Here is a 22,484-nt window from a genome sequence, read left to right as displayed (position 1 = left end):
TTTTTTTGTCATATACACTCCACAAATGTTTCTTTCTTTGTAGCTCCAGCTTAATAATACTACTTATGCATATAATTCCTACCTCCTACATACATATACCTCTTGACCTTCAGTATGCACTATTTAATATTGCTTTCTTCAGATGCCCTAACTATCTCCAATACACTACTAACATCCTTCACTTGGGTTGAGTTGACAAATTTTTATGTCATGGCACTACTTTAAGTTTCTTTCTAAGCTCGTTAGAATCACTTGCCGTGTAGTTCCACAAATCTCTTCTGACAAATATGAGGAAAATCATTGGCAAAATTACATGTATGGTGAAGAAATCAAAATTGGATTGTGAAAGGAAACTGGTGGGCAGGCTAAAGAAAATCCTTGAGTTTTTCATCATGCAGCAAATAAAAGGAGCAAGTAAGGAAATGATCATGGACAGTCATAAAGCAGTGCTTTTCATAAGTTCATTCTTGTATAGTAACACATTCCTTATCAGAACAAATGAACTTATGCCCATTTCTATAGTATGTACTGTAAAAATAATTTCATTTTGCCTAATTCTGCCCTTAAATTGATCTAGGTAAAATGTGACAAATTTCAGTAATGATTCTAAGTACAAAATTTCATTAAACTGCATCATGCTAGAGAGAGAGAAATTATAATTTCAAATCATTTAACAACAAAACCAATCAGATTATTGTAAAATATACATAAATAATTATTTAAAATTGTTTTACCAACAAAATGCAATTATAATTGTAAGAAAATGAGTGTTTCATCAATCAGTCCTGAAGTCAGCACTGATTTATCAACTGAAATTATTGCACTGAAGTACACTCAAATCAGATGTAACAGAACAGTCAGCTCATTTAACTATTTATATACAACAGAGTTTCTAATTTTTCAGAATATAATTTTTGAATGCCAACATTTCCATTGCTTTCACTAGAATTATCATCACATCTGCAACAAAGGCATGTTATTCAAAGAACTTGTTAAGTAGCTGAATTTGCTAAAATCTGAAGAATGTATAAACATTTACAACATTTTTTATTAAATTTCAGTCCCCCCCCCCCTTTGATTGCATACTCTAGCCCTATAATGTAATTTGCTCTAATTTTGACCCTTCAAATGGTTCCAAGTAAAACCAAAATTAAAATTATTTCACAATTTTAATATATGCCAATATAAACACCAACTTTCTGACTAAATTCCACCCAGTCAGTGCAAAATTATTAACATTGGACTATCATTCTGCTAAATTTCCAATAAAAATGCTCCAAATGAAACCAAAATTGAACCATATGAACACTATAACTTGTGTATCTTAAATCCTAAATTTTATTAAATTCAAAGCAGCCAGAGCAAACAGTTACATTATAAATAGTTACTGCATAATTTTGATACATTTTGTCCTTTTGCAAAATGGTCTTGGATGAAACAAAAATTTGAACAGCTTGACAAATTTTTGCAAGAATTCTAAATAACAAGTTGAGTAAAATCCATCTAACTAGAGTCTCTAGATAATTTAAGGGTTAACAAAAGAAATCCTGTAGGCTCTTACACATTTTGCAAAATAAATCCATAAATGATTACTGAAGAATAACTTTGGCAACTCCAGTAAAATGAAAGAGTCTGGAGGGAGGGAGGGAGGGATGAAAAGGAGATTGAGTAGTCTCATGTATAAAAGCAGTATCAAAAAGGTACAGATAAGGTAGTGCTTTTTTTTGGGAGGGGGGGGATAATAAGGATTGGATAATAAGCTGGTGGCATGGATAAGGTATTGTCTAACAAAGTATCCATGAATAGTATACAAAACAGAATCAAAGAGAATGAAGGTAACAATCAGGGTACCACAGGGCTTTATCCTTGGACCACTGTTTTTTTAAATATATATATATATATATATTAAATTTAGTTTAATCCTTTATCCAAGTGTGAGCAAACAAAGTTTGCGGCTGAAAATATCTTCAGGACTGGGGTAAGGTAATATAACATCAGGCAACTCGTAGCAAAGGTGGACCAAGCTAACATCACTCCTATCTCAGTATCTCCCATAATTCAAAATACATCTCCTTGCAGATATGTGTAATGTTATGCATTAAGGAAAGGGCAACTACCCAGACTAGTTTCGACATTTACTGAGGTCTCTTTAGTGAGAGCCAGGCCCAGTAGTGGAGATACCAGGCAGAAGCAATGACGAGGTCATCTTTACTAATATAAAGTGGCACATCTTTTGGCAACTCCTATAGGTAAAGATGACCTCGCCATTGCTTCTGCCTGGTATCTCCACTTCTGGGCCTGGCTCCCCACTGAAGAAAACTCAATAAAGGTCGAAACTAGTCTGGGTAGTGGCCCTTCCCTTAATGCATAACATTAAATGACTTGAGTGGTAATGTAAGTTGGACAGCGAGAGATATGAGATTTTTGCTTGAGGCTGTATAGAAAAAGACAGAGAGAGGAAAAATAGTATGCGTTTTGCCTAGGTATGATAATGACGAGCTGAGCAGAAGAGCAGTAATATTGAATGACATAATAGCTAGAATGTGTGACAAGAGAGCACTGGTATATGTGGATGCTTGGAGTGTGTTTGAGGAAAGAGAGGAATTGTATGCGGGAGACCGCTTACATTTGAACGAGGAAGGACGTAGGCATCTGGAGAGATTGCTTTGGTTCTGAACGAGTCAGTGTGTCCCAGGGAGGATAATAGCAGGGCTGGCCTCTTGTGGGAATGGATACTTGGGAGAAGGGAGACGACATCAGGTAACACTGAGCCAAGTGGAGTCTAGAGGGGATAATGCTGGGTATAGAAACAATGGCATTTATATGCTTTATACTAATGCCAGGAGTATCCGGAATAAGGGAGAGGAATTGGTGGCGCAGATGGCATCAGCCTGGCCAAAAATTATTGGGATCACTGAGACGTGGTTGACAGAAGAGGATATAATAACAGGAAAAGAAGTCGCTGGGTACAGCATTTTTCGGCAGGATAGGAGGGGAAAGTGTGGCGGTGGGGTACTGCTTATGATAAGTGACGACCTATGTCCTCTAAGAGTGGAGGCTTTGGAAGGCAGTGAGACAAATGATTTTGAGAGCATATGGTGTGAGGTAGAGGTGGGCAAGACAAGATATTTAGTGGGGTGTTGCTACAGACCCAGGAGCACAAAGGACGGGGACCAGGAGATGTTTAGAAGAGTGGTAACAGACTGGAAGTGTCTAATTATAGGCCAGTTTGTGTGTCATCAGTAGTTGTTAAGATCTTGGAGAAAGTAGTGAGGGACTGTATACAGCATTGGGCAGATGAGGGTAATGTTATCTGTGAGAGTCAACATGGATTTGTGAAAGGGTGCTCTTGTTTTAGCAATATGCTAGCCTTTTATAATAAAGTTACAAGAACATTAGATGAGGGAAAGGCATATACTGCCATTTTCTTAGACTTAGAAAAGGCATTTGACAGGGTGCCACATGATAAGCTGATATTTAAGTTGCAGCACATGGGTCTGGATGTCAGATTGGTCAACTGGATTCAGGATTGGCTGTCTGATAGGTATCAAAGAGTTGTGTATGGTGGAGCAGTTTCAAGGAGGCAGAGGGTTACAAGTGGGGGTCCCACAGGGCTCAGTACTAGGACCTATATTATTTAACCTTTATATCAATGACATTGTCAGTGGATTGCAAGGGGATATTCAGTTGTTTGCGGATGATGTGAAGCTGGGAAGGATTATTAGTAATAGTGCAGATGTGGTAGCCCTGCAAGAGGATTTGAATAAGATAGATAGATGGGCAAATGAATGGGGGAGGGGTCAGTTTAATGCAGCAAAATGTAAGGTCTTGAGGTTTGGGAAACATTGATGGGATGCTGCATATTCTATGGGAGGAGTTATACTGGAGGAAGTAGGGGAGACAAGAGATCTGGGGTTGATGATTGATAGAAACCTGAAATTTAGGGGACATATTGCAAAGGTGGTGAAGGTAACACAGAGGATTGCTGCAATTATGAGAAGGACGCTGACCTGCAGAGATAAAAAAATTATCATTCCGTTGTATAAGTCTCTGATCAGACCACAGATTATTGTTCTCATATTTGGTCCCCAGGATTTGAAGGGGATAAATTAACTGTGGAAAGGCTACAAAGACGGATGACAAAGATGGTTTCAGGACTGTACAATTTTGGTTATGAGGATCGGCTGAGGGAATGTGGACTGCAGAGTTTGGTGGATAGAAGAAGGAGAGGTGATATGATTGAGACTCTTAAACTGTTGAGAGGTGGTTACAGGGTTGACACTGGGGAGCGAGTTCTTTCGCTTGGTTGAACAGCGGGAAGGAGTGATGACAAGAGGCCATCCCTGGAAGTTACGAAAGGAAACTGTGAGCAAGAGGGTGAGGAGTGGTTTCTTTGCATGGAGGTGGTTGAACCGTGGAATGCATTGCCTGCTGGAGTGGTGAGAGCAAGAACGGTCAATGAGTTTAAGGAGTGGTATGATAGACTTTGTGTTTCTTAGGGGGGGACCTCCCCTCGATGAGTCTTGACAGACTTTATGTTCTTAGGAAGGACCTCCCACGATGAGTCTTTTGACTCCATGGAGGCCTGAATAATAATAATAATAATAATAATAATAATTATTATTATTATTATACATATCCGCAAGGAGATGTGTTTTGCATTATGGGAGATACTGAGATAGGAGTGATGTTAGCTTGGTCCACCTTTGCTACGAGTTGCACTACCTTACCCCAGTCCTGAAGATATTTTCAGGCACAAACTTTGTTTACTCACACTTGGATAAAGGATTAAATTAAATTTATTATAGTCTAACCAAGTGAAAAATAAACTTTCAAGATATATATATATATATTAATGATACTATGGGTGATTTGAAGAAGAATGCATAGTTGGTTGTACTGATGCTAAGTTAGGAAGAGCAACAAGAAACACTAATCTTTAAAGATACCTATGGCATGACTATAAACAATAAATTACACAATAACCACAGTAATTAACTTTAATGAAATGAAAGTACAGATATTTCATACAGAAAATAATAGTACATCATCAGTGCACAGAAATAAGCAAATCAAAGAAACAGGAATACAAAGTACATACAACAATCGGTTTACCAATTAAAAATAGTTGCTGCAAGCTAGAAATTAATATATTAATAAATAATATTATTAAAACTATTTTTGATGGTTACATAAAATGAGAAATCTCCCAAGCTTTTGGGAGATAGAGAGACAATCATTCCGATTCAGATTTGGTTGATGTAAAAGGGCTTTACAACTTTCTTTGAAAAGGCATTCATATTTAAAACTGCTTCTATGGAGAAGACAAGTTTCATCCCACCAGATACTGTGTTTAGTGCCAATACTATTTTGTGCCAGACCAGACTTTTGGAGTTTCATGTATTCAATATATTGATGTTCATTAATTCTTTTTTCACAGAACAGTCTGTCTACCCAAAGTATGTCACAGTTTGTTTCTATGTACTGATGATGTACTGTTATTTTCAGTATGAAATATCTGTACTTTCATTTCATTAAAGTTAACTACTGTAGTTATCGTGTAATTTGTTGTTTAACAAGAAACACTGACACAACATCACTTCAGAATGACAGATTAGTGGTGTGAGCAGAGAATGTTAATGTTACAGAGTGTGAGTTTTTGCATTATGGATTGAAAATATTAAGAAACTACAGACCATATATCATACTGGTAGGGTTGCACCTCAAAAGACTGAGGAGTCTAAGGATCTAGGCGTGGTAACTGACAGGTGACTTTACAAGAGTAGCAAAGACAACACAATGAATAAATGTTAGGCTTGGAAGGGACACTGACAAGTATGGATAAGGGCAAACACTGTTCTTTATAAGGTGTTATCAAACCAAATCTTGATTACAGTGTGCAGGTCTAGTCATCCGAGTTTCAGGAGAAATAGAAAGATTGCAATGCACAGACAAGATTTTCTTTAACCAAACAGACTGGTAGACTTGGCAAGCTATCAGTTCAATAAAGTAAACTATTGTGCCATGATTTATTTTCTCAAGAAATGCCACCATTCTAAGATTATTCCATTGTTAGATTAAAAGAAACTATCATATTACCTGGAGCTCATCAAATTTATATTTACTTCAGTCATGTTTAATAAGTATTCAACTTCAAGCTGCTAAATGTGACCATGCCTACAATTGCAATGCTGTCATGACAAGTTATTAAATATCACTTTGCATATCTCCACACAATCTTTCTCAGATGGACAATTTACAGCCATATATATGTCCTAGACCACAAGTTTGAAACAAAACTAACCATAAACAAATAAGTAATTAACATCTCTGAATGTCCTTGCACTTCCAGTGAAACTATTGTTCACTCCAAAGGGCGTGATTCTGAGAGTTTCAAAACATATTCCTTACCTTGAGTTCCTCCACAACACAGAATACAACCAGTCCCCTCTTTGAAAAAGCTAACAAATTATGGTGAGAAGCTGCCATTTCTATATTATTATTATTATTCAAAACCAACTTCCTCCTGCCAAATCATTGACATCCAAATTTAAGATCCTAAAATCCAACAGAAAAGCTTTGTGTGGGCTTCTGTTGGGGATACAGATGGCGATAAAATTTTTATTGATCACTTTACTAGTTTCATAAAAATTATTGAGATTCACATTATCAGGAGAAATGTGAATTTCTTCTGATAACAGATTAAAACATCTGTTATCAGGAGAAATTAAACAAATTAAAAAGTCAGGTTATAACAGGCAGTGTACATAATGAAATATTTAAAAAACAGAAATAACAATGAAAAATGCACATTTGCTGGTTCATGGTATGCTGCAAACTACTGGTAATTGTGTGCATGTCATGCTGAATTAAAGAAGGCCAGATGACGTAGAATCATCCCTTGTATTAAGTTGCAATACTGAGAATATTTTATCATTTTAGATGATTTCTTTCAGGCGGAACAATACCAGCAAAAACATTTCTAGCAGAAAAGCATACAAAGAGAGATCAGTGGTAGTTCAACATTACAGATTCCTAATTCAGTAAAATAACTCTTTTCCTGCATGAAAGAACAACCTATCAAGAGATTGAAAATAAACCTACAATAGCCAAATTAAGAAACTGAACTCGTTAATGAAGAAGTCATCAGCTAAGACAATGATACCATAAAGAAGTTAACTTATTTTGGTAGAACCTTTCATTTCTACAGTCCACCTAAAATATGCAAAGATGTTCCTCTGACATCTACAGTAGTTTGCATCAATTCTCCTACCTACCTGCCGTATTTTCCTGAAATAAGACAGGGTCTTATATTAATTTTTGCTCCAAAAGACTCATTAGGGCTTATTTTCAGGGGATGTCTTATTTTTTCATGTATAACAATCTACATTTATTCATGTACAAAAATTTACATTTATTCAAATACAGTCATGTCATCTTCTTCTGGAACATCATAATTCTCCAAACCCCGAATTCCGGCTTGAATTTCTTGCGACTCCATTTCCTGTAGAACCATTGGCCCCAATCTCTCATATTCAGCAATAGAGCTCTCCTCAAATGAGCACTTCTTGTCCATGTAGCCTACTCGTAGTACATTGGCAACACAGTTGTCAATGATTTTATCCCATGAATTCTTCACCCAAGTCACGACCTCTTGCAGGCTAGGTTTCACAAAGTTTCCACATTGATTTCTCTCCATTCTATTTTCAATGTAGTCATTGATTTCGATGTGCAAATGGTCCTTGAATGGCTTGTTTATTGCAATATCAAGAGTCTGGAGATGGGCAGTCATTCCTGCGGGAATCATTATTTGATCTATTCCTCTCTCTGCAAGGAAGTTCTTCATGTCTTTAGCGCAGTGAGTGCTGGCTGAATCCCAGACTAGCAGACCTCTTTGGTCACCTCGCAAAACAAGTGGCAACATTAAATTGACCCACTTCCTTATAACTGCTTGTGTGCACCAGGCTTTTTCAGTTTCAAGAACATAAATGCCTGAAACACATTCAATCTTATCTTTCTTGCCCTTAGTGATGATTAGAGGTGGGACTTTCCATCCAGACGAATTGCCAAAATACAGGTAACACATGCACTTTCATAACCAGTGGAGGGAATGTAGATTGACGAGGAACCCCTCTGATCAACTGTCGTTTGAGATCCTTGGCCCATAAACACTGCAGTTTCATCCATAGCAATCATGTTGGAGAGTTGGTTGATTCAAGTCGATGCCATCAACAAAGGACTTGAATGCAAGTGCACATTTAATAACTTTAGTATCTTCCAGCTTGAACAGTGTTGTCGATCTTCTTAGAGACAGTTGTTATCGCTGAAGGAAGCCATACAACCAGTGTTGTGATGCTTTGAATTCTTCTGGGGGATATTTCTAACTGTGGTGCCATTGCAAGGGCAAATGCTTGAATATCAGCCCTGCGCACAACCAAAGCCTTTGCTCTCCTGTCAGCAATTCATTCACAAATGATGTCTTCCAGCTCAGGAAATAATGGTTGCCGACCTGATCCACACTTGCGCTTCTTAGCATTTCCCTCGTCCACCTGTTGACTGAAGTTATTGCACTTTGCTCGCCATTTTTGGACAACTCGGAGATCCAACTTCTTCTCTTTGTAGAAAGCCGTAAGATTCTTGCCCCACGAGTCCTCCACAATTCCTTTCTTGTACTCGATGGAATAGGTCTTTCTTTTTGTACTCATCTTGTCTGGGGGTCAAAATATTATTCCCTTTAAATCTACCATTAAATCAAGTGTTAATTGAAGACTTACGAGACAGGAGTGGCAACAAAAATGATGACAGTTAAGAATGATGGTTCACACAAAAGCGATGAAAAATTACAGGCACCAAAATTCAGAAAACGTTTATTTCACACAAGTGCATTACGTACATCCTTTACAACACACTACGTATTGCATTATGAAGATTCATATTAGACACAACTACATCCGTTCGTTATCAAGTGCGCACGTTATTCGTGCATTGTATCTGTACTCCAATTGGTCATTTAGCAATAAGTCTCGAGTTCATCTGTTTACATAGGTGTTTACCTTTCGTCCAAAGGCGCCCGCTTGGGTATTTACAAATACTTAATTATAATTTATATTATCATTTATTTTAAGTATTAATGTCAATAATATTATTTATTTATATTTAATTATATATTAATATTATTATTTTATAATTCAATATGTCCGTCATGTGTTGCAACGAACGTACTAAATGCATCCGTCTGGCTGATGATCTTAACTGGGGCTTATTTTTGGGGTAGGGCTTATATTAAGAGCATCCTGAAAAATCATGCTAGGGCTTATTTTCTGGTTAGGTCTTATTTTTGGGGAAATACAGTACCAACCATACAGCAAAGATCCTGTCATCTACTCAGCACTCACTCTGGATAATCAAAATCTTTTATAGAGAATTCATCAGAATATTTGACAAAAGTCAAAACTTATTACCACCTCAGTTCCTACCATATATATTCCTTGTGAATTTTGTGGACCTCTGATTTTGTCATGGATGCATTAGCTGAAAAAAAAAAATCTAGCTATGAGGAGCCCCACATCTTATCCCCACTTTGGCCAGTTACTATATCTGCTTTGTTCTCTTCCACACACCCTCAGCCTTCATTCTGAATCACTACCATGCATGCTGGTGGTATCAATGCAATCTGGCTAAATCTAGAAGAGGCTTTTCTAGCACAAATCGACAGTATACATTCCTGCATCAAATTCACCATGGAAAAAGAAAAGGTGGTAAATCAGCTTTCTATGATTTTCTGCTTTCCCACTCTGTGGCATCCAATCCGGTTCTATATATTGCAACCAACTTTCTAATTGACATCTGACAGGATTTGGCATATTCATTGCAAAAAACTGCCATATCAAAATCTTTCTCAGTAGGGTATACCTCATTTGTTTTAGCTCCAATGTACAACAAGGACTAGACACCATCAAAAGGATTGTGCAATTTAATGGTTTTAATCCCCACAAGATCCAACATTATAGATACAATCTGGCACCTTGTAATTCTAATACTGAAAGATATCAGTAATGCAGAAGATCCAATACTCTGCATTGCTGGTATCTCTGAACCAATCTCAAGAATTCTGATAAATAGAACCTTGTGCCTACCTTCTTTCCTCAAATTATCCACTTTATTACCATCTGCCAAGGATTAACTTTCATGTCTTTCCTGGGAGTTTACTACATACCTTGTGAATGCCCTCTGTGAATGATGAATATGAGAAGTCACAATGAGATCCAGATGTATATTTTATGTGATGATATCATAAAAATAATTTTTAAGAAATCTTTCTGATTCTGTTCTAGGCCCACCTTTCATACCACATTACAATTATTTGAAGGTAGTAAGATGCATAACAGATTTAGTATAATTAGGCTTGAAAAACCAGCCTATAAAGATAAACTTATAAACCAGTCTATCAAGGATTCCTAATCTTAATCAGAACTTACATATTATAAGACTGGTGATACTGGTGTTCCATATTATTTAAAACTGAATTAATGACATTGCTGTTTGCTCTGATTATACAATCCCTGCATGACATAATTATAGCATATATACAGCCAACAGATCTGTCATGTCAACCAAGCATTAAAAAATGGATAAGGAAGTATTTGCCACAAACAATAATACAATGTACAAGTTTATCACATTTCACTGTTATTCCTTCTATCTGTTTTTTTTTTTTTTTTTTGGTTTAATAGTGTAAGGACCACATCTATGGTCATGCTATGCCAAAACATATGTACTAAATATAATCATATATATAGGTCTAAAATCTATATATAAAAATTTCTTAGAAGTAAAATGACAAGCACATAAAAATCAATTTAGAAAAAGATGTAAAAGAGATATGCATAAAACAGATGCAAAAAAAAAAAAAAATTATAAAAAAAAGTATTAAAGTTCATAAAAACCAGTTTTTAACAATAAATTAAACTAATAAAAATTAATAAGTGTATAATTTATATGAATGGTAAACATTAATGCTCTGTAAAAATTTAAAAATGTGTGACACTCAATGAGTCGGAAAAAATCAGCCTGAGTGTACAGGGCTCAGACAGATTATGAAAGTGACTAAAATAATGACTGTGCTTAAGGGTGAAATGAAGGTAGCCAATTAAAATATGAGTGATGGATACTTCAGTGTCAAAAAAACTCACACATAGGCATGTTGACACCACTCAACAGGAAAGTGTGTGTGTGTGTGAGATGATTATGACCTATGCAGAGCAGTGCAAAAACTCTCTCTTTACGGTCACTGCATAGAATAGATGACCACAATTTAATTTCAAGCTTGATTCAGTAGTGCTTATTATTTGTCTTTCTATTGCATGATGACTGCCACTGAAATAAAAGTTTCTGTATAATGATCTGCCATTATAATCTGTGTAGAGTACATGGCAGATGGTGGGGGATGACCTAGCTGCAGTATATGTAGCCTCGTTTCCCTTAATCCCAATATTGCTTGGAATCCAAATGTAGCTTATATAACTGACATATTGGATTCAACAGAGCACTGAATGTGTCTGTAGCTCTAGCCTTCTTATGGCTTGTAAAGAACTTTGTGAATCAGTATATATTATGCACTCTTGGTAGTGATGCAGTCTCATATATTTTAAAGCAAGTTCTATGGCATATAGCTCAGCTGTAAAATTATTACATTCTTCTTTCTAGTGGGATTTGAGCAGATATTATGCTGTCTGGGAAGACAGCAGATGATCCCACTAATGTCTCTACCGTAGAAGCATCTTTGTAGACAGCAAAATCAGGGTGTTCAATCCAATCAGCTTCAAAAAGCTGCTGATAGACAACAGTAGGGTGGAATATTACAGTAGCCTGTAGAGAGAAAGAGTACTTTTTTTTTGGAAGTTTTTTCCACTTGGTTAGACTATAAATTATATATTTAGTTTAATCCTTTATCCAAGTGTAAGCAAACAAAGTTTGCACCTGAAGCATCTTCAGGACTGGGACAACTCGGAGCAAATGTGGACAAAGCTTCATATCACTTGTCTTAGTATCCCATAATGCAAAGCACATCTCCTTGCAGACATGTATAATGCTATGCATTATGTGAAGGGTCACTACCCAGACCGGTTTCGACCTTTATTGAGGTCTCTTCAGTGGGAGCCAGACCTAGTGGTGATACCAAGACTGAAGAGACCTCAATACCTATACGAGTTGTCAAAAGGTGTCACACCTTATATGAAAAAAACTTCCAACATCTTTCTCTAATCCAGAGTAATTTAATAATAAGGTGTGACACCTTTTGGCAACTCGTATAAGTAAACATGACTTCTGCATTGCTTCAACCTTGGTATCACTTCTGGGTCTGGCTCCCACTGAAGACACCTCAATAAAGGTCGAAACCGGTCTGGGTAGTGACCCTTCCAACATGTCCACAAGGAGATGTGCTTTGCATTATGGGATACTAAAGCAAGTGATGTGAAGCTTTGTCCCCCCCCCCCCATTTTGCTACGAGTTGCCCCAGTCCTGAAGATACTTTAGGTGCAAACTTTGTTTGCTTACACTTGGATAAAGGATTAAACTAAATATATAATTTATAGAAAGAGTACATGGTAGTATATATGAATGCCATGCCATGGTGGAAGTGCATTTAGTGGTGTGTGTGTGTGGGGGGGGGGGGGTTATGTTGTCTACCCCCAATATCTACAGCTTATAAGAGAGCTTTTATTCCCAAAACAAATGCTTTTACAGCAGTCTCTCAAGTGTTTGTACAGATTATGGATGAAAAATAGTTGGCCACATGGAGTAGTCTCACAGAAATTTTAATTTTGTTGCATATAACAGAAAGTTGTTGATGCCAGAGAAAAGGTGGTTCCATTTGCCTTTATGTACAGACTAGGAATTGGCAAAGTTCAAAATCCACTAGTTGCGATTTTTTTGGCTTTATGGTGAACAGGGTGTAGTCATTGTACATTACTTTTTTCGGCAGAAGCATAAATTTGGGACCCGTAATCACATGTTGATCTTATATGCGATATAGATGGAGCAAAGAACATCTGTCTGAGTCTCAAGAGGTGGAAGATAGAGTGAAAAGGATGTTCACTGCTTTACAGCACTTGTCCGGTACCAGATCTATGTGAGGGAGGAAAGAGAGTACAAGTCCCAAGAACTTGGTGTCTGGTGCAACTGGGATAAATGTTAGTTCTACAGTTTCAGATCAGAATGAAGACTGCATCTGCTTCAAAAGTGCACACAAACTATCTTCTGCTGAGAAAATCTGAACCCACTTGTCAATGGCTCTTGCTCAAGCTATCTTTCTATGATCCTCATATTACATAAATGACAGAAGATGGTAAAGTCATCCACACAGAGGGCATTATTTATTGTTGAAGGAAGTTGTTCTGTTATCAAGTTGACCTACACTGCAAAAAATTGTGATACTTAACCATAATCCTTTCTCACTTGGGTATAGAGTCATGAGAGAGTGTTTGTCACTTTGACCTGGAAGATTCGGTTGGGTAGAAATCCTGGTTTTGAACACATTTGGCTCTGTAATACACAGTTTTGCATGCCTGCAAGGAAAAAAAAAAAAGCTAGGCAGCAAACCATGTATGTGCCAAAAATTCCCTCACCTTTTGATCAGTGACAAAATGACAAATCATTCCAAGTAAATGTAAGCAATCCAAACAGGTGATATGGTGTTATGCAAGAACTGAACCATATGGGACTTCAAACCAGATCTGGAAAGCTTCCAGTTTGGTCCATGATAATGGAATAGGCAATGTCATGTTAACCTTGGAGCAATAGTCAACATTTATTCCAAACCCATTCATAATTTGTAACTGATACAGCTCTTCAATAAGAGTTACCTTCTTGTTGTAGTAAGTTTCACTTGCTTAGAAATTCAAACTTGCCAAGAAATTATCTTCTTGTTTAATCCTTTACCCAAGTGTGTAAGCAAACAAAGTTTGCATGTGAAGTATCTTCATAACTATGGGTAGGGTCATTATCCAGACTATTTTCGACCTTTACTGAGGTCACATCATCAGGAGCTAGACCCAGAAGAGATACCTAGGTTGAAATAATATAAAGTAAAAAAACTTTCTGTAACTACCTCTGATCTGAAGTATTTAAATAATAAGTTGATACTCCTTTTTATTACTTGTATATGGGAAATATATGTTGCGATCCCAATAAAAGTCAAAATCAGTCTGCATAGTGATCCTTCCTATAATGTATAGCAGTATACAATTCTGAAAGAAGCATGTTTTGCATTATGAGATAAAGGTAACTATGTGAAGTCATCAGCCTCTTTATACAAGTAGTCTAGTCATGAGGATACTTTACATGCAAAACCTTGTTTGCTTATTCTTGGCCAAAGGATTAAACAAGAATATAATTGCTTAACAACTTTAAGTTACCTTCCTGTTGTCAACAGGAAGCATATGATTTTCAATGTTCTCGTCTGTTGCTGGTCTTAATGGGCTGTCCTATTTCTTCTCCTTCAGTGACACTTGCTCAGCCATTTTTTTTTAAACATGTGCATCCATTCATACAGGCTTTGTTGCTGTAAAATGTTACTAACATACCATGCTGTAGGCCTTCAATGAATTCCTGTACCTGCTATATACCTCCAGTGCAAAAAATTAAATCAGTGTAAGTTGTTCTTCATGCTGGTGCATATGAGTGGAATAGCATTATTTGTGTTAGTAATTCAGCAAGACAGCAAATAGACAAGTTCAAATGCTTCTTTCTTTGATTCATTTTCTTCATTATCTTTTTTATATATAATAATCTTTTTTAATATAATAAGATTTTATTTACTTAAAACTTAATTTTAGCCTAGGGTGGATCGCAAGAGCAGTTCCATTACCATAATCATAATGCATTGCATTTTCCTGTTTATAACCTAATTTTGTATTCCTGTAGATGAGAGATTTACCAAAATGGCCAATATGAAGAATCACACAACTATGCTTAATCTTAACAACACATACAGAGGAGAGTTTTGTGTGTGTAGTTAATATTATTTTTTTATGACATTGGTATTTCAGCAATTTTAGTGAATTCCCTGTTTATGAATGATGCAAAAATGAGGCAAAACATCCCAGCAATCAGAAGTATATTACAAATCTTAACTAATTATCTAACACTATTTACAAAACATATTAAACTTATTATAGTTAATTTACTTACTAAGTACAGGTACTTGCATGTCTCACTAAGGAAAAAGCTCTCCATTCTATCTTCTAAACTTTTATCATGGACATTATGTACAGTAGCATACCCACACCTAGAAAGGAAGCACATTTTCCTGTAACTTTTTATGCATGAATTAATATTAAAAAAAGTAATCAAAAAAATTAGAGTTCTTTATTAACATGGTATTTATTAAAGTGGGAGCTCACAGATTCACTTACAATCTGGACTTGACAAATGTGCTCACCCACGGCAAGTAGATTTTACCAGCTGGTGGATAACTGACACTAGACAAAAATATTTTTTTATGTAATAAAAAAAAACTATTTAAATAAAATCTTTTTAACTTTAACACATGTACCACCACTAGTCACTTTATGGAACTCCTACTGACTTACTGGGATGTATCATTTATAAATGAGGGGGCCTTCGGCAACATTTTTTGCATGGTGAGTAGGGTTTTTGCATTATTTGTCAAGCCCTGCTTAGTTTAGGTGCAGAGAAGATTCTGGTTACCCTACTTAAGAGCTTATCTTGCTTTAGCAATATGCTCACCATTCCATAATAGTGTCAGTACAATTAGACGAGAGAATCTTGTCAAGGCATCTGAGAGGATTCCACATACAAGGTTGTTATACAAACTCAAAGGAATAGGTATACAAAATAAACTTGTGACATGGATAGCAGAATGGCTAATTGACAGGTATCAGAAAGTGATGTTTGAAGGTGACCAGTGATATAACACAGGATGACATTGTATCCAAGTCAGTGCTTTGTGATTTATTGGTGCAAGGACAGAAAAGGTTATACTGTGCCATTCCAAGAGTCACTGCACAAAGCAATAATAATAAACAATAATGAACAGATAACTTAGTAAATAACATGCTATGTACAAAAAACAAATTTTAAAAGAAATTATGAAATGCCATGTCTACACAAAGTATTTATGATCAAATGTTTGTATAAACTAATTCTCTGTAAAAAGTCCTCATCAAATGGGGCTACCTCACTGGACAAGATAATTGTGAGTGTGGGACAACCCAGTCCATGGAACACCTTTCTTGTCCCCTTCTTCAATCACCTTCAATCTAAGTGCAGAAAAGAGGACCTCATATCCTGCAGAAAGAGCAATTGATTGTGCAAGATACTGGAGGAACATATGACCATATTTATTGCTGAATATATGCATTTATGTATAGTTTCTTTTTCCTTCATATTTTACTTATTATTCCCTGTATAATGTACCTATTAAATTAAGCTGTCTCATTTGTAAGTATCCTAATTTGTTGTAAATAATGTTGTACCAATTACTTATTACTGTACCACTTGTGTTTGGATACGAAATAAATAAATTTGTAAAAAGTTAAAAATTTCATTCAGCTTGAGTCTGACAAGATCTGTCTGAGTGCATATAGCTTAGCCAGATTGGTAAAAATTGTTTCTTTTATGAATGGCCAGGCAGTCTACTATAATATGGCAATGGTAAGATGATTGCTGCATTGTTAACACATAGGCGGATCATCAAGTCCTCGGTAGATGAGAATATGAGATGACAGTGGCTTATATGGAGTTTAGCATGAACAACTCCTCTCTTCTTTTTCTATGTTGACCAGACTGACAAAGCTTAATTTCAGGCTTATTCTCATGCAATTTTTTTGTCAGTGCTTCCTGTCAGGATGACTGTCTTTGATTTTATAACCTGCCTGTATATACAGGACTGACAAACTGTCTATCTGTCTGTGTGAGTGAGTGAGTGAGCGAAAAAGTGAGTTGACCTAGCAGTTGCAGTCTTGTTTCTCTTAATTCCAATACAGCTGAACGTGAAAATTAAGGAAGTCTATTTTATACTAGTTATAGAGTATTATAAAGCACTGAATATGGATTATAATCCATATTCTGTGCTTTTCCTAATAATTATCAGGAAAAGGAAGACAGCCTGTGAAGAACTCAATGAATCTGTAAAAATGATATATTTTTGGTAGTGGTCTTCTTTTATGGGTACAAGAGCAAACTGAATTATAATACAGTCCGGAAACACAGCACAACAACAGAGGTATCAAATCTCGAAAAACTAGCATAGACAGATCACATATCAGAGTGCTGTGATCTGTGTGCATTTATGACTGCAGGTAGGTAGATAGATGAAATACAACATTTCCTTAGCTGACATAAGAGGTTGTATGAAGTGGAAACCTGCCATGGAGGAATGCTATTATGTTTAGTGCAGACAATGCCAATAGCTTGCATAATCTCTTCCACACACATACCAAATGGAAAACTGCAGTCTAATATGTATAATTGATTATAATAAAATTTTGGGGACAACTACTGTGTTTAATTCTTCTTCTTCTGCAGCTTGTCCCACTTAAGTAGGGTCGCTGTCTTTGGTGAGTTCTCCTCCACATCCTCCAGTCTTGGGCTGTAACCACATCCAAGTTCTTCATCCTCAAGTCCTCCTCCACCAGCTCCCTCCATCTCCTCTTTGGCTGCCTGTGCTTCCTCCTCAACTGCACATCCACCTGCATGACCTTTTTTCACACATATTCGCCCTCCCTCCTCATTACATTACCAAACCATCTCGACCTAGCCTCCATTATCTCCGCTCCTAAGTTTGTAACTTTCCCTGTTCCCCTCACATAGTCATTTCTCAGATGATCCTTTCTGGTCACACCGTACATTCACCTAAGCATTCTCATCTCTGCTACCTCCACATCCTGCTGATGTTATTTTTCCTCAGGGCCACAGTTTTCATAGCATACATCATAGCTGGTCTCACTACTGTCCTATAGATGTTGCCTTTTAGCTTGATTGGCACCCTCTTATCGCGTAGCACTTCAGCCATCTCTCTCCAGTTCCTCCATCCCACTTGTATCCTGCATCCCACTTCCTTCTCAGCCTCTCCATCCTCTTCCACTGTTGAACCTAAGTATCTAAAGTCCCTAACCTTTCTGATGACATTTCCTCTCAGCTCCAGATCTGTCTCCTGGCCATCATCCATTTCGCAACACATATACTCTGTCTTACTTCTGCTCAGTCTCATACCTCTCTCTTCCAGTTTAGCTGCTACTTCTTCTCTTGATTCTACACACAGCGAAATGTTATCAGCATACATTGTCCAAGGAGTGTCTTCTCTCACCTCCTCCGACACTGCCTCCATCATAACATCAAACAGGAACGGATTTAATGCTGACCCTTGATGCAAGCCAACTGTCACTTGAAAACTTTCTGTCTGTCCCATGCAGATGCGAACGCTTGTCTTCATATTTCTGTACATCTCCTGCACGAACCTGACATATTTCTCCGGTACCTTTTTCTCCCTCAAACACCTCCAGACTTCTTGCCTTGGCACTCTATCGTACGCTTTCTCCAGATCAATAAACACCAGAAACACCGTTGTTTCTCTTGAAACTTTTCCATCATCTGCCATAACCCAAAGATAGCATCCGTCATTGATTGATTGACCAGGCATGAAACCAAATTGCTCCTTTGCAATCTCCATCTCCTTCCTCAGTCTTCCATCAAGAACCCTTTCTAGGATTTTCATTGTGTGGGACATCAACTTTATTCCTCTGTAATTCTTACAGTCTTGTGCATCCCCTTTACCCTTGTAGATGGGGAAAAGAGTACTTGTCCCTCCACTCCTTGCGTATATTTTCCTGTTGGCAAACTTTTATGAGCAGGTTCCACAGCAGGTCAATTCCCTCTTCCCCCAGTGCCTTCCATGCCTCCACTGGGATCCTGTCAAAGCCCACCGATTTTCTATTCTTCATCCTCTTTGTGGTCTCCTTCACTTCCACTCTACTGATGTTCTGCACCATCACCTCACAAGGCTGCCCATCTTCTTTGTGAGTCCTTGCATTTTCCTCATTCAAAAGTCCTTCTCCATCTGTTTCTTATATCCACATCCTTCCTTAATACTCTTCCTCCAGTCTTTGATCTGCCACGCAGGTAAGATGTCCTTTGATGCCTTATTTCTACATTTTGCTAATCGATAAATTTTTCTCTGTCCTCCTTTGTTTCTAATTGATCATAAAAGTCTTGATACGCCATGGCCTTCACCTGTGCAACAACTCTCTTGGCTGCTCTCTCTCTCTCTCTCTGTCCTCTTCCACCTTGACTCATCCCACTTCTGCTTTGCCTTCCTCTTAGCTGTCACTGCTTCTTGCACATTATTATTCCACCACCAACCCTCCATCTGCTCTCTAACATTTCCAGATGTTTCACCAAGCACCTCAATTGCACAACTAAGAATTACTTTTGAATTATGTCTCCACCAATCTTGTACATGTTCTAGCCCATCCAAAATCCTCTCTAACACCCTCTCCCTAAAATGGTTCCTCACGCTCTCTTCTTTTAAGCAAAACCACTTAACTGCCTTCGTCCTATGGCTTCCAAAGGATCTTATTTTCGACCTTATTTTAAAGTCTCTACACAGCCGCCGGTATTGCTGCGCATCTTGATCTGTTGGGATTACATTACAATTTGTCACTTCTTTAAGATGTTTTCTTCTAGTCAAAATGTAGTCAATATCTGTGACCTGTTGTTAACACTTCTAAATGTTATCAAATGTTCTTCCCTCATGCAGAAAAATGAGTTCACAATTTCCAGATCAAACGCTACCAGTCCACAATCCTCTCTCCTACCTGGTTTATCATTCCCACTCCATGGCCGCCATGCACCCTTTCACAGTCCCTATTCTGTCTTCCTATGTGACCGTTCAAGTCTCCTCCAACAATCATGATCTCGTTTTTTTCCAGTTCCCTCATTTCTTCATCTAGCACATTCCAGAACTAATCTTTCTCCTCTGCTGCACAGTCAACTTGTGGGGCATATACACATAAGATGACCACTTGCTCTTCTCCAAGACCCAGTTTCATCTGCATGATACTGTCATTTCTCCTACTCACTTTCAGTACTTCGCCCTTCATTCTGCCACACACCACGATTCCGACACCATTTCATCCTTCTTTATTCACTCCGGAGTAGAACAATTTATACCCATTTCCCAGTTTCACCTTGTCTCCTGCACACATAAAATGTCCAACTTCCTCTTTCTCGTAATGTCTGCCACCTCTCTTCCTCTTCCAGTCATGCTTCCAACATTCAATGTTCCCACTCACAACATTCTCTCCACCTGCTGGGCTCACTTCTTTAACCACATCTGCCCTATAATATAACAGATATATATTACATGAAGTAAGGCATGGTCCAGAATCAGGCACCTCAAGTTTGCCATGCCCATTCTCACTAAAGTGAGCCCTTGAGTAAAATAACTTCAGTTTAATATAAAACCAAAATAATTATCTGATATGTTGACCTTCATTTATATATTTAGTTTAATCCTTTATCCAAGTGTAAGCAAATAAAGTTTGCACCTGAAGTATTTTCAGGACAGGGGCAACTCGTGGTAAAAGTTCTAATCACTTGCCTTAGTATCCCAAAATGCAAAGCACATATCTTTATGGGTATGTATAATGCTATGCATTATGAAAAGGGTCACTACCCAGACCAGTTACCTTTATTGAGATCCCATCAGTGGGAGCCAGATCCAGAGGTGGTGATACTAATGTGGAAGTAATGCAGAAGTCATATCACCATATACCAGTTGCCAAAAGGTGTCAACACACTTGGATCAAGGATTAAACTAAATATATAATTGGTAGTATAGCCAAGTGAAAAAACTTATATCGACTATCTCTAATCCAGAGAATTTTAATAATAAGGTGTTGACGCCTTTTCGCAACTGATATATGGTGATATGACTTCTGCATTGCTTCCACCTTAGCATCACCACCTCTGAGTCTGGTCGAAATAAAGGTCGAAACTGGTCTGGGTAGTGACCTTTCCATAATGCATAGCATTATATACACCCATAAGGATATGTGCTTTGCATTATAGGATACTAAGGCAAGTGATCAGAACTTATACCACCTTTACGACGAGTTGCCTCTGTCTTGAAAATACTTCAGGCACAAACTTTGTTTACTTTACACTTGGATAAAGAATTAAAGTAAATATATAACTGGTAGCATACCAAGTGAAAAAACTTCCATCGTGTTTACCTTCATATTAAGGTCACGATTAGAGTACACATACAATATACAAAGAAGCAAGCGGCATTACAATACACATAGTATGCTTAAGTATCATTAATTTTGTCAAACGTTGATACCCTGGCCTTATCTTTAATGGGGGGGGAGAACTCTAAGCTAGAGCCCTATTATCTATTTGCCTATAAATCACTAATAGATGATTAAAACAGAAACAGTATTAGCTGTAGCCAATATATGAAATTATTGCCAAGATTTCTGAAATAGACTGCAAGAAAACTTGAAACAGATGCTAAGTGAGTTGAACATGTGCCATCCATATTATTGAAATTTTCAGACCAGACTTATTTTAGCCTTTTAGACTCATTTTAGTACAATCTAAGGAACGGGTTTCTTTTCAATCAATAAGGCATAGCATGATCCAAGAGGTTCCATTTACCAAAATTATTAAACTGATGTGTGTCACCAGTATAAAGTAAGTTACGGGCACACTGAATGTGGTACACCCTAAAGTGGGTTAGAGGAGGGGAAGGGGAGATCCCTGGATGTGTTAAATATGTCCTTCAAATGTGTAAGGAGTTTAACCCTCTCATGCACGAATTTCTGAAATGGTGATTAAAAAACAAATAGTAGCTGTCCACCACAGTGGACATGTGCATGAGAGGGTTAAAGGTAGCATTAAGATTGCAGTTGTGTACCATTCTATTTATTTTTTTCTGATATCCCTTGGTGGAAGACAAGCATCTCTGACGTGCATACTTGTTCAGGAGCAGAGTGTGGTACAGCCCATCAGCTAAAGTAAGACAAACTAAAACCTTCCAATCAAGCCCATCCTACTAGACTGGATGTCAGAATAATCTGCGCTCGATTGACAGAAGAAGCATCAACTCGGTTGGGTGATCTTTTGGAGACAGACTAGTAAGGAGAACCCACCGGAAATGCTTCAGAAAGGAGTCAGTTATAATACTGAATACAGCCAAGAAGTATCTAGGCCCGATTAGAAGACCAAGAGACCCATAGATATCAGATTTAACATGGGATTTAAAGAAGGCATCGGGAGAAACAAAAAGACACAGGGACTGAAGAATATGATAGATTACATAGAGAAGTCAGAAGAACTATCAGACAGGACAATGAAAAATTTTATGATAATAAATGAGAAGAGATGGAGTTACAAATGAGGAGGCACAATTACGAGTGTGGTTTGAAAGCTTCTCGGCCTAACAATGAAAAAACTAA

General features: G+C 37.4%; 1 protein-coding gene across 3 annotated transcripts in view; it reads right to left on the bottom strand.

The window, feature by feature from the left end:
* The window catches only part of LOC150095390 (ER degradation-enhancing alpha-mannosidase-like protein 1), a 409,738-nt gene that overhangs the window by 92,108 nt on the left and 295,146 nt on the right, over window positions 1–22,484 (bottom strand). For all 3 annotated transcript variants that reach the window (XM_090410569.1, XM_090410568.1, XM_090410570.1), the window contains exon 10: window positions 15,193–15,289. In XM_090410569.1, the coding sequence (XP_090266695.1) occupies window positions 15,193–15,289 (97 nt within the window). The remainder of the gene's footprint in view (window positions 1–15,192; window positions 15,290–22,484) is intronic.

The sequence above is a fragment of the Typopeltis vanoorti genome, chromosome 20 (assembly GCF_054136105.1).
Source record: "Typopeltis vanoorti isolate ZY-2024b chromosome 20, IOZ_Tvanoo_1.0, whole genome shotgun sequence".
NCBI lineage: Eukaryota > Metazoa > Arthropoda > Arachnida > Uropygi > Thelyphonidae > Typopeltis > Typopeltis vanoorti.
The sequence above is the reverse complement of the archived record's forward strand: the minus strand, read 5'-3'. Positions and strand labels throughout refer to the sequence as shown.